The sequence below is a fragment of the Danio rerio genome, chromosome 5 (genome assembly GCF_049306965.1).
Source record: "Danio rerio strain Tuebingen ecotype United States chromosome 5, GRCz12tu, whole genome shotgun sequence".
In the NCBI taxonomy this organism is placed as follows: domain Eukaryota; kingdom Metazoa; phylum Chordata; class Actinopteri; order Cypriniformes; family Danionidae; genus Danio; species Danio rerio.
Genome location: NC_133180.1, coordinates 2872501 through 2886820, shown reverse-complemented (window position 1 = coordinate 2886820; position 14320 = coordinate 2872501). Strand labels below are relative to the sequence as shown.

The 14320-nt window shown below is 33.0% G+C and overlaps 2 protein-coding genes and 2 long non-coding RNA genes across 5 annotated transcripts in view; 2 read left to right on the top strand and 2 right to left on the bottom strand.

The window, feature by feature from the left end:
• vkorc1l1 (vitamin K epoxide reductase complex, subunit 1-like 1) overlaps positions 1-7093 on the bottom strand; it is a 45578-nt gene extending 38485 nt beyond the window's left edge. Inside the window, 1 exon segment of the mRNA NM_001020688.1 lies at positions 6888-7093. Coding sequence (NP_001018524.1) covers positions 6888-7078 — 191 coding nt within the window. The 5' untranslated portion in view covers positions 7079-7093.
• The window catches only part of gusb (glucuronidase, beta), a 273136-nt gene that overhangs the window by 104528 nt on the left and 154288 nt on the right, over positions 1-14320 (top strand). The window lies entirely within an intron of this gene.
• On the bottom strand, positions 2839-3973 carry LOC137496444 (uncharacterized). Of its 2 annotated transcripts, none has more exons than XR_012406623.1 (3): positions 3722-3973; positions 3085-3131; positions 2839-2977 (listed from the first exon to the last, which is right to left on the bottom strand). It is a non-coding gene; the product is annotated as an uncharacterized lncRNA (long non-coding RNA). The 2 variants fall into 2 exon arrangements; XR_011016772.2 differs by having other exon boundaries at positions 3718-3798.
• Positions 10449-12193, top strand: nupr1a (nuclear protein 1a). The gene is given in 2 exon segments (NR_138548.1): positions 10449-10794; positions 11841-12193. It is a non-coding gene; the product is annotated as a nuclear protein 1a (long non-coding RNA).

The following is a 14320-nucleotide window of genomic DNA, read 5'->3' as shown; positions in this document are numbered from 1 at the left end:
TACAATTATTAGATGGCATGGCATGCTGAGTGCACTTAATTGTGCTCACAAACTATTCACGTGGCCTCCGTTTCCCATGTGAGTAAAGTTATATACTTAAATACCATCTCTATACATGTATTTGTTTTATTTAAGATCATTTATCGTTTATATTTATATTTAGAGCTGTAATGCACTGCAGAATCTGTCAGATTGATTAGCTGTAGGCTCTAGAACAGTCATCTGAAGCGTTGTCATACAGAGTTATGCTGGATTTCATCAATAGTCTTACATTAACTAACACAGACTATATCTGAAGTGTTTGGAAGTAATTTGCGTTTTCCTCCTGTTGAAAAACTTCATAAGAACAATGTTTAGTGGCTCAATGTATTACAGCAGTGTTTTTAAAAGTCTAAACACTTTATTGATTATAGTGTACAGCCAAGCACAAGTGGTCAGAACACAAACGAGTCACAGGTGATAAAGTATTAAGCGTTCTCCCAAAGTAAAGTGTGTCTGAACCAGGTCCAAGCTAAATGCCAGCAGGTGTCTGTAGCTCCGCTCACTCTCCGCCTCTTTGCCCTTGTTTGGTATCCCGCCGTGGGTGTGATGACGCGCGAACAAAATGGCGACGGTTGGCCGCGCCTACTTGTGGCTTCTTTTGCGCTCTTTAGAAACCTATGGGTGACGTCACGGATACTGCGACCATATATTTTACAGTCTATGGTAACAACTAGTACAGCGAAAAGATGGCGGCATGACAGCAAAATCAAACTATGAGGCTTAAAGAAAACATCTGTTTCTAAAGTCTTGGAAGTAGACAATTACATGGGTACAAATTTAAGAAACAAAAAAGAGAGTTGTCGTCAGTTTGGCAAGCCATTTTTATCAAAATAATTTAGAATTGCAATTTAATACAAGCACATTTTCCATACTGCTCTTTCGTTTCGTTTCAATAAAATCTAGAATTTTGCTTATTATACATTATTAAATTTTTTAAGTGTTTAAATGCTGGATTCACAGACATTATTTTGCCACATTATTTAAAATATATGGAAGTTTTTTCCTAACAAAATTAAAATGAAAATTCAAATGCTTAAAAGATCAAATGATAAATCAAATGCTCAAACTATAAATCAAATGCTCCAACCGACATTGCAAATGATAAATCAAATCCTCAAACTGACTCTGCAAATGATAAATCAAATGCTCAAACGGACTTTGCAAATGGTGAATCAAATCCTCAAACCGACTCCTCAAATGATAAATCAAAACCTCAAACTGACATCGCAAATGATAAATCAAATCCTCAAACTGACATCGCAAATGGTGAATCAAATGCTCAAACTATAAATCAAATCCTTAAATCGACATTGCAAATGGTGAATCAAATGCTCAAACAACTCTGCAAATGGTGAATCAAATGCTCAAACAACTCTGCAAATGGTGAATCAAATGCTCAAACGACTCCACAAATGGTGAATCAAATGCTCAAACAGACATCGCAAATGGTGAATCAAATGCTCAAACAGACATCGCAAATGGTGAATCAAATGCTCAAACAGACATCGCAAATGATAAATCAAATGCAAATGAGGTGTCAATCAACCAGCATAGGCGGAGCTTTAAGGCGGAAGAGTTTGTTGTTGACAACAACCGGTAGCGCTACGACTTTTTCAAGGCGTTCAGATTTGCGTGCACTATTCCACGTCGTATCCGTATAAACTCGTGAAAGAGAAAGCGAGAAATCTCCTACTGCTTCTGTCCACATTCTGAAGTGTTCATCAGATGGGTACATCTATCATAGGAGGCCACGAAAAACCATACGATAACCAAGATGATAAAAAAAGTTACATAACTGACGTTACAAGCGCAACTTTAAATGGTAGGTTTATTAAATCTTAATTTAAAATAATATTTTATTACATAAGATATCCTTGTCAAATGTAACCTAATTTGTTGTTACCTTTATTGTGTAACTTTTTTATTCACATGTAGAACATGCTTAAAGTTAGTTTTCCAGTCTTGTTTGATTATATAATCATATATTCTTATATCAAAAGAAAATCTATTACATTTGTTCTCTTTTTGCTGTTTATGTTAATTGTTAAGATACAGCAATGTTTCCCTAAGCCTGTATGAAATTTTTATTTCTGCATAATAATGATTAATAATAATTGTTATTGATAACAATCCCATAATAATACAAATAAAATAGCAGGGACAGAAGCAATAACACCTAATAGCATCAGTAACTTGATAACCCTACCTGATAGCCTTTCTAATGTTGGCACATTGGTACATCTGCACAAAGATGTCGGACAGCTGCTTGAAGATCTTCCTTTGGAGAAATTTTACACTCGAAAAATGTGAGTATTTACTCTAGACTGCAAAGCCCACCCAAACACTTACAAAAATAATAAATGCTGTTCACAAACACACACACACACACACACACACACACACACCGCTATGCATGAATAGTCACTAGACAAATGTAGCCAAGGTGAGTACATCTTAATTTCCAGTCAAAACATGAAATAATGTAGTTATACATTATTGAAATTATTAATGTATTCATCAATAATTAAAGAAAATATGAATGTATGATTAAAAGAATTAATAATAGTAACCATGATAAATAAATACAAGTCAACAAGATACGAAACTAAGCTTTATTCAAACTTATTCAAACAATCATGTATTTCAGACAAAACCCCATGTTCTGCTGCATGCTGGACTTCTGGACTTCACTTGTTTTTGCCATCACATCCCTCAGTGCTGCAGTCAGACTGGAACAGAGTTGTGAGGTGAGGCTGTCCATGCCTGAGAAACCGATTCATACTGAAGATGAAGAGACCACACCAGCATCTGGCTCAGATGAGGACACGCAGGCAGGTGGAGGGATGCAGGGTCTTGTCCACGGCACTACAGCATCTTCAACATTTCCTTCATCAGCACACTGCTGTTCTTCATCATCATCACTGCACACACCAGTCTGAGGACATTTCAGATTATGCAAAGCTCTTAATAAAGAAGTCATTTAACAGCACACTTTTTGAGTTTCATTTGAGTTCTGAATTGGAAGTAATAACATGATCTTACTTCATGTTTTGAATTCAGGTTTTCTCTGTTTCCTTGCCTTGCAAGTCCTGCTCCAGCCCAGAAATGGCATATAAATCAACATTAAAGAAATTGTTGTAATAGCGTTTTGAAACAACATTAAACAAATATGATGGTAGCATTTGTTCAGTCACTCTGCATCAGCTAACACACAAACATGTGTGCTTCCTTCTCTATAACAACCAGACAAGTCACGTTACCTCTGTGATTTGTGTGCTCAAAATTATACTTTCATAAATGTATCACCAACTGAACAGAAGAAAACATTACTGTATAAATATTACATGTATCTAACCTAAGCTGTATTGACAAAAGTGCATTCTACATCAACACAAACAAATCACTCAGACGTCTGTTTAATGTTATAATTTGCTAATCTGCAATACCTCCTATATTTTTCTGTCAGACATTGAATAATCGTCTTTATGTAAATTAACGTTTGAAACGTCATGTGCTTACAGAAGTTCCTACATGATAATTTACAGCAAGATAAAATAAATATACTGTAAAGCATCTTTACACCTTCAGTAATTCTACAGTTCACTGTACAGAAGCTCAACTATTGCTATTTTACTGTAACTTAACTCAAGGAACCGTCTTTCTGGATTTAATTACTTACATGTAAGAAGTCTAAATCCATCCAGTTTTCCACAATGTGACGTAGCATCATCATCTTTCCGTATGGTTTTTCGTGGCCTCCTATGGTAGATGTACCCATCTGATGAACACTTCAGAATGTGGACAGAAGCAGTAGGAGATTTCTCGCTTTCTCTTTCACGAGTTTATACGGATACGACGTGGAATAGTGCACGCAAATCTGAACGCCTTGAAAAAGTCGTAGCGCTACCGGTTGTTGTCAACAACAAACTCTTCCGCCTTAAAGCTCCGCCTATGCTGGTTGATTGACACCTCATTTGCATTTGATTTATCATTTGCGATGTCTGTTTGAGCATTTGATTCACCATTTGCGATGTCTGTTTGAGCATTTGATTCACCATTTGCAGAGTTGTTTGAGCATTTGATTCACCATTTGCGATGTCTGTTTGAGCATTTGATTCACCATTTGCGGAGTCGCTTGAGCATTTGATTCACCATTTGCGGAGTCGTTTGAGCATTTGATTCACCATTTGCAATGTCGATTTAAGGATTTGATTTATAGTTTGAGCATTTGATTCACCATTTGCGATGTCAGTTTGAGGATTTGATTTATCATTTGCGATGTCAGTTTGAGGATTTGATTTATATTTTGAGGAGTCGGTTTGAGGATTTGATTCACCATTTGCAAAGTCCGTTTGAGCATTTGATTTATCATTTGCAGAGTCAGTTTGAGGATTTGATTTATCATTTGCAATGTCGGTTAGAGCATTTGATTTATAGTTTGAGCATTTGATTTATCATTTGATCTTTTAAGCATTTGAATTTTCATTTTAATTTTGATAGGAAAAAACTTCCATAAAAATATGTGGCTAAGAAATAGCTATTAACTTTTTTTTTTGGTGAGGCCAGTGAAAACTTTGGCAGGGCAAGTAAAAATCTCAACCACTGGCCCAATCGGCGCAGTAGAAAAATCCTTAGCGTTATACCCTGTATACAAAACCATGTCAGCACTTAAGATAATGTGATCCGAACCGTGAGATTTGTGATCCGTTACACCACTACTTTTTACTTCATTTAATCACTAAAATTAACAAATACTAAACATATTTACTACTAAAACAAACAAATACTATAGACACAACGAAAACTAAAACACAAAATGTTAAATATTCATATTATCAATTAAATCAAGTGCATAAAATAACACTACAACCTCTATAAACAAGCACAGCTAATATTCAGTATAAAATAATGTTTACATAACCATGTCAGCACTTAAGATAATTTTATCCAAACTGTGAGATTTGTGATCCGTTACACCACAGCTTTTTACTTTGACTTAATTTATTTTATCACTAAAATAAACAAATACAATATACACAAGGCAAACTAAAAATACAAAAATTTAAGATGGTAATAATATTAAAATCAAGTGTATAATAACACTACAACGTCTAAAAACTAGCACAGCAAATATTCAGTATAAAATAATGTTAATATATAACCATGTGAGCACTTAAGATAATGTGATCCAAACCGTGAGATTTGTGATCCGTTACTTTTTACATTTTATCACTACAATAAACAAATACTACAAATATTTACCACAAAAATGAACAAATACTATATAAACAAGGCAAACTTAAAATACAAAAATGTAAAATAATCATATTAGCATTAAAATCAAGTGCATAATGTAACACTACAACCTCTATAAACTAGCACAGCAAATATTCAATATAAAAATGTTTATATATAACCATTTCAGTACTTGAGATACTGTGATCCAAACCATGAGATCTGTGATCCGTTACGCCACAGCTTTTTACTTTTACTTATATTATTTTATCACTTAAACAAATACTACAAATATCTAGCACTAAAATAAACAAATACTATATACACAAGGCAAACTAAAATACAAAAATATAAAAGTCATAATAACATTAAAATTAAGTGTATAACAACACTGCAACCTCCATAAACTAGCACAGCTAATTTTCAGTTTAAAATACTGTTATTATATATATATATATATATATATATATATATATATATATATATATATATATATATATAATTTTATCACTAAAATAAAGAAATACTGTAAATATTAACCACTAAAAAGAACAAATACTATAAACACAAGAACATAAAAATGCAAAAACGTAAAATAGTCATAATAGCATTAAATTCAAGTGCATAATGCAACTCGAGACCTCCTATAAACTAGCACAGCAAATACAAGTCATAAATAAATTTTTAAAACTCTATATTCATATATAACTATGTAAGCACTTAAGATAACTGCTAAACTAAAGCATTCATAGTTTGATTATGTGCAAGGGTGTATCAGTCAGTAATAAAATCAGAATCTGGCTTCCCATAAATAAATCACACTGATTTCAAAGGTTACTAATACAAAGTTGAACCCTTGCTGATCAAACTCTGAAATCCACTTCTTCAGCTCAGCATGTGAGCCTCAAACATCACACAACAGCCAAACTCATGATGACAGCTGAATCTGCATTGAAAGCCTTTGACAAACTTCAAACCCAAAACATGAAGAAACTGAAGCTGATTTCCTCTGACAAGTATGAAACAGCCTGTTGTACTCGTATGTGCTGTCAGTTAGTTTAGATGCTAAAAACGGCCACAAACAAGCCCAGCACATCACGAACTAAACCCACGTCAATAAATCAGCCTAAAGTGATTGATACACGACATTTATCGCACTGATGTCGAGCTCATTCACTCATTAGCACTGTTAGCATTAGCCGCTACCGCACAGTCTCTGCTCATCACACAAAAGCCACGTTCATTAGCAGCTTTAAAAATACCGTTTTGTAAACATTTACACTTGGTCAGCAGCAAAATCACGAGTATATCAAGATAAACATCACAAATATAAGAAAGACATTTTATTTGATTCAAAAATCAGCGGCCCAGAGCGACTCTCAGGCTCTGTGTCAAAACCTATTGAACTCCCTATCTAGTCAGCATCTTCACTGCTTCATAAGCGCACTCAAACTCCAGCAAACTAACCAAGATGAGCCAAAACATACCAAAGAAGATATAAAGCGTCTGTTTGACCTCTCGAACACGTCCCTGGCAGCCACATACAGGGATAGACGCTGTTTATGAAGGGAACGCGACAGGTTTTGACACGTAGCCGCAAGCTTTCTCACCTGGACGTGAAGACTTTGGAGCAGCTGATGGAGCTGCTCAGGTCGCACATGGCGCGGTAGTTGGCGTCTCGGGTTTTTTCCCTCTCCACATGGAATGAATACAGGGATAACAAAATTCCTGAGAGACACACGAGCAGCCGGACTATCCGCTCCCAGCGAGGGGTGGACACTCGCAAGACGGGCGCCGCCATTTTTTCCCGGCCTTTGCACGAGCGCGCGCAGCCTCCCCTGCCTGAAACCGTTGGGCGCGCGGCGGGAGAAGGGCTGGGCGGCGACGTGGAAAAGCGTCGGGGGCGTGTCCCAAGGTGGGCGCGGCCTTAATGATCTAAGGTCTGTTTTGGTTTGTTGCTAGAAGAGATACAGCTGCGTCCTAAAATAATTAAAATTAGAATAATAACACCTAAAGAGAGATACAGCTGTGGGGGTAAGTTAACGAGAATTATTTATATTGCTTATTAAATTACTCAGTAATTGTATTTTATCAACTCTTTACCCCAACAATAAACCCAACCATCACAGTTATGTAAAACAGTAATTAAACCGAGTTTTATTGATATTATTTAATAAATTACCAATTAAATTGTATTTTATTAACGTTTATTCCAACCCCAACCATCACTCTAATGTAAAAACCGTAATTATATTGAGTAATATTCATAAAATTGATTAAATTAGCCATTAAGTTGTATTTATTAACGTCTACCCCAACTCCAACCATTACTCTAATGTAAAAACAGTAATTATATTAATATTTATATTATTTATTAAATTACCAATTAATTGTATTTTATTAGCGTCTACCCCAACCCCAACCCTAAACACAATCATCACAGGAATGTAAAACAGTAATTATACAGAGTATTGTTCATATTATTTATTAAATTATCCATTAATTGTATTTTATTAATGTCTATCCCAACCCCAACCATCACAGTAATGTAAAAACAGTAATTATACTGAGTATTATTCATATTATTTATTAAATTACTCAATAATTGTATTTTATTTACATCTACCCTTTTTCCAACCCTAAACTCAACCCTCACAGTAATGTAAAACAGTAATCATACAGTTTATTATTCAATTATTGATTAAATTACCCATTAAGTTGTATTCTATTAACGTCTACACCAACCCCAACCCTCACAGTAACGTTAAAACATTAATTATTGCTGTACAAAATCACTGTATTGAGATGAACGTCCGCAGCTGTATCCCCTCTAGCTGTCTCCGTTTTGTTTCAGAGTGGGCGTGGTTTGACTGTTAGGGGCGTGTCCTCCAAGTGTCTCGCCATTCTTGTGTCAGTGGGGGCCACTATTATAAACTGCAGGCCTTTTGCACCCTTATTATTGCACACTCCAACACTGTAAATGGTGTATTATACAGAGAGGGATGATGAGCTAGCGTCCAAAATGTAGATTTAGTCTCAGAAATTTAGTAGTAATAATTTTTGTTAATAATATTGCTTGAAAAGGGTGCATGCTGGTATAACAAACAAAGTGTTTTTGAAGAGCTAGTGTCCCAAAAAATGTAGATTTAGTCTTAGAAAATAAGTAATTGTTGTAAAAGAGTGCACTTTGGCATGTTATACAGAGACAAAAATGTAGATTTAGTCTTAGACAAATAATATGTTGTCATTAGTATTGCTGTATATTGTATTGCATGATGTATTTCATATAAAATAACAAAATTAAACAGAATTTGATATGCTTTTTTAATGCTTAAATGACTTGCAGCATTGCACTGAAATGATGTGACCATGCTTTATGAAGTGGAACTACACTGCCACGTTGTGGCGCCTTAAAGTGACAGTACACCCAAAAATGAGAACTTCCTCACCTGTTTGTTCACAATGAAGTGGATCTAAACGTTAACAGGTTTCTTTCTTTTGTTGAACAGGAAGGAAGATATGCTGAAGAATACAGGAAAAGGCAGCCATTGACATCATAACAGAAAAATAAAACACTATGGAAGTCAATGGCTGTTTTTTCAGCATTCTTCAGGTTATCTTCCTTCGTGTTCATTCATTCATTCATATTTTTTTTGGCTTAGTCCCTTTATTAATCAGGGGTTGCCACAGTGGAATGAACTGCCAACTTATCCAGCATATGTTTTACGCAGCGGATGCCCTTCCATCTGCAACCCATCACTGGGAAACACCCATATACACTCATTCACACACACACTCATACACTACGGCCAATTAAGTCCATCCATTCGCCACTGGATTAAATGGCTCGATTTGCTCTTCAGTGTTTGGACTCTCAGCAGTGAATATTAAACCACACTAAACTAACCTTAAACTCTGAAGACCAGACTGACACTGTTTAAAATCACTATAATCTTCTATGTGAAGCTGCTCTGACACAGTTTACGTTGTAAAAGCGCTATACAAATAAAAGTGAATTAAACTAAATTGAGTGAAAGACAAAATAATGCTGAAATAAAATATTAGAAAACTTATTTGACTTAGCTGTCAATGCACCTTTGTTTTTTTAAATGATCCATTCAGATTACTTGCAGTGAAATTACAAAACAAACAAACAAATAAATAAATAAATAAATAAATAAATAAATAAATAAATAAATAAAATTTATTTAAAAAAGAAAATATAAATGCATTAAAGAATTAAATTAGAAATGCTGCCTTGGCAACTTAATAAAATAAGTCAAAACATTTGAATGACTAAAAAAATGATGGAGCATTAATAAAATATATAAAGACAAAATAAATGATATATAAGATTAGATTAGATTATTAGTAAGACAAATATGACACAATATAAGACAAAAGCACATACAAATAAAAAGTGAGCTAAAGAACTAAAATGACCAAAATCTAAACTGAAATAAAAGAAATATACTAAAGTTACTAACAAGTTAACCAAAAAAAAAAATGTTATATAGGAAAATAATGCAATTAACAAAAGCACATAAGTTTATATATTAATTCATTCATTTTTTTTCGGCTTAGTCCCTTTATTAATCTGGGGTCACCACAGAGGAATGAACCACCAACTTATCCAGCACATGTTTTACACAGCGGATGCCCTTCCAGCTGCAACCCAACATTGGGAAACACCCACACACTACGACCAGTTTAGTTCATCAATTCTCCTATAGTGCATGTGTTTGGACTGTGGGGGAAACCAGAGCACCCAGAGGAAACCTACGCCAACACGGGGAGAACATGCAAACTCCACACAGAAACGCCAACTGACCCTGCCGAGGCACGAACTAGCGTCCTTCTTGCTGTGAGGCTAACCACGGAGCCACCATGTCGCCCATTATTTGTAATTTTGTTTATAATAATCCTTATTATCACAACTATTTGTAATATTTGTCGTTATTATGTGAATACTTACTCTTGAGTTATTAATAAATCAATAATTAACACAAAATAAAACACGAAAATGCGGAAGTGACTTCTCTTTTTGCATGGAAGCACGACTAAAAACAGCCCGTCGTTCAGCCAATCACTGGCTCCATAAGTGAACCAATCGCGCGAATCAATTTAAAATCCAGCCAATGACACATAAGCAACAGAACTCTCCACCAATCAACGAAGACACACGTGATGCTCGTGTTTGAGAAAACCGTGTGACTTCAGCGATGTTGTTTACACGCATTAACAGACTTGCAGAGAGAAGCTCCTCAAGAAAATGGCTGCAGAAATGGAAAGATTCACTTCATTCGAAGAGGCGCATTACGACCAATATGATTATTATAACCTGGAGGATTATTCCTCTCACGCTGGAGGGAAAGGCAGGAGTAAGAAGGAGATCTGCCTGAACACGAATCGCCATTCTCCAGCGGGACACGAGCGCAAAATCGCTGGAAAACTGCAGAACAGCGAGCTGAAACGCCGGAGAACCAAGAGCTGCTCCTCCTGAGGACATTCCCGGAGGTCAGCAGCTTTCCTGTGGTCTTTGATCTGTGTTTGTTTGACCCTCTGGGCCTCAGGCATGTCCAGGCAGATCCTCCACCCTTTCTGAAAGGCACCACCTCCATGTTTACATGCTCATTGGGGATAAAGTTGGTTTTATATTCGCTCATTCAGACTTTATCCGTAATAATATAGTTTTAGAAAAGTATTATTTGCTAAATTATATTAGCACCCAAATGACTATCAAAGTACAATTGTTCACAGTCAAATAAATAGTGCTAATGTTGTCACTTGCATGTGGTTTCAGACCGAATGTTCAAAGTAGCGTGATAAACAATACAGAAACCGTTAAAATGAACATATTTATTAAATATTAAACCAACTTTACCTCGCTTGGTTCGACACTGTCGACCTTAGGCAGATCCTCCACCATTTCTGAGCACCACCTCCATGCTGCCTTTAATGTGGACGTTAACAGTTTTATTATTCTGATTATTAGTTTTATTTATTTATATATATATATATATATATATATATATATATATATATATATATATATATATACATATATATATATATATATATATATATATATACACAACATCTTATGTTTCAAGTGTCATGCAACGTTAACTGTTTTATTGTGATCATTCCTCGTCATTTTTACATTGGTGCTGTGTTTAAAGGGATAGTTCACCCAAAAGCTGATATTTACTTGATACTGATATTTATTTGATAATTATTCTCCCTCAAGTAGTTTAAGCCTTTAGATGTCTTCATGGTAGCAAAAACAAATCGAAGTCAATGGTTACAGGTTTTCAGCATACTTAAAAATGTCTTATTTGGAGTTTAACAGAAGAAATAATCTTATAAATGTTTAGGTAAGTTTGTAAATGTTGACAGCATTTCCATTTTCATGTGAACTGTTGCTTTAAATCCAGTGTAAATGGCGAAGAATGATCACGGTTATCATGGTAGCATAACAACAACCATTAGCTGATGTTTTGTGATCTAATCGAACAGGTTTTTGTATATTATTGTGATTTTATTTGAATGTGTTTTTGCAGAATCCGACTGCTCGTACTGGAGATGGACGAAAGAAACCGGATTGTGGTCCAAGAAATGTCTGTTTTGCCTTTTTCCACTCGATGTTGATGTCGATGACGCGCAATGTCGTTCATGCGCATGCGCAACTGTGTCACATTCTGCAGCCGCCGTCACGCGACTCGCTGCAGCAGTGTGTATGAGAGAGTCAGAGTGTGTCTGTGTGTGTGTCTGTGTGTCATGTCTTATAAACGTTTGTTAACTTTTATAACTATTAAAACGTGTTCAGCTGAAGGAAACTATTCTGAGAGTAGAGAATATGTAAACTTGTGTAATGGAAGATAAATTATTATAATAAAGACATTTTGCATTCATGGTTTGTGTTCTTTGTTTATTTACAAGCATGTTAAAATCCACCATTTTTCACAAACTCAATAATAAACTGATGATTTTAAGATTTTGAATGTTTTGTAAATAAATGGTTTATACATATATTTTGTTGTATAATTCATTATATTTAATATTAATAAGTAATATATCTTATATATTTAATATTTAAAATACATTTTTTAATTTTTTGAAATAAATAAAATGTATTAAAATTATTTTTAAACATCGTAAAATCCACTTTTTCACATATACGTGAATGCTTTTGGGATTTTTAAAATTTTGTCCAAAAATATACACTGAAAGATTTTTAATATATATGTTATTTAAAATAATGCATTAGTTATATACATAATATTTTACCATTTTAATTTACCATATATATATATATATATATATATATATATATATATATATATATATATATATATAAAACATGTTTAATAAGATATATATATATAATTTTAAATTATACTCTTTTGATATTATTTAATAATTTCTATTTTACCATTTTATACACACACACACACACACACACACATATATATATATATATATATATATATATTTGTGTGTGAGTGTATATTTTTTTAAAAATGTTTAATATATCATGTTTAATAAGATTTTATATATATATATATATATATATAATTTTAAATTATACGCTTTTAATATTATTTAATAATTTTCTTATTTTACCATTTTTTATGAACATACAATCCACATTTCTGTGTAAACTCAAAAAAAATGTATATATTTATATAATAAATGTATATACAATGTATATATTTCATTTTTATACTCATATGTTTAGGATTTTTAATATTTTGTGCAAAAATATACACTGAAAGATTTTTAATATATGTTATTAAAAATAATGCATTTGTATTATTTAATGCTATACACATCTTATTATACATACAAGTTATAATAAACTAAATTATGATTTTGGGATTTTAAATGTTTTGTACATAAATAAACAATGTGTGAGTGTGTGTGCATCTAAGTTACTAAACATAATTAAAATATAAAAAAATATTTAAATAAAATTTAAAATATTTAACTTCCATATAATTAATATAAAAATATTAAGCAATTATTTATATATATATATATATATATATATATATATATATATATATATATATATATATATATATATATATATATATATATAGTTGAAGTCAGAATTATTCGCCCCGTTAATTTTTCCCCCAATTTGCGTTTAACGGAGAGATTTTTTTAACTTGTTTATAAATATAATAGTTTTAATAACTCATCTTTAATAACTGATTTATTTTATCTTTGCCATAATGACAGTAAATAATATTTGACTGTTTAAAAGCTCAACTTATTAGGTTAACTAGGCAGGTTAGGGTAAATAGGCAAGTTATTGTATAACGATGGTTTGTTCTGGAGACAGTCTGGAAAAATATAGCTTAAAGGGGCTGATAAAATTGACATGAAATGGTTCATAAAAAATTAAAAACAACAAAATAAGACTTTCTCAAGAAGAAAAAATATTATCAGACATACTGTGAACATTTCCTTGCTCTGTTAAACATCATTTGGGAAATATTTTTAAAAAAGAAAAAAAATCAAAGGGGGCTAATAATTCTGACTTCTACTGTATGTGTGTGTGTGTATGTGTGTATGTATGTATGTATATATATATATATATATATATATAATTATTATTTTTTTATATTTTACTTTTAAACTCAGAGTAGCACAAATATGTCAGCATTTACAAACACATGATTACAGTCAAACCTCAAACATCTGTTATTATTTAATCTATCATGCACTAATACTGAATTTAGTTGTGTCTGTAAACTATTTCAAGTGTATTACTTATTAATATATTAACTAAAGAAGCATTTTAGTGCAGTTTAAACCACTATTGGGGCCAAAATGTAACGTACTATAAACAACATAATACATAAAAAATGAGTAAATGTGCTCTTGATTAATATACATGGTCGTTTATCATCGTTAATATGGAGAAATCACATCGCTTTACTGTTTCAGCAACTACATCTGATGTTATTGACTGTAGTTTGAGCTCTCTGACCTCCTTATGGAGTCTAATTCTGAACGTCTATAAATAAAATAG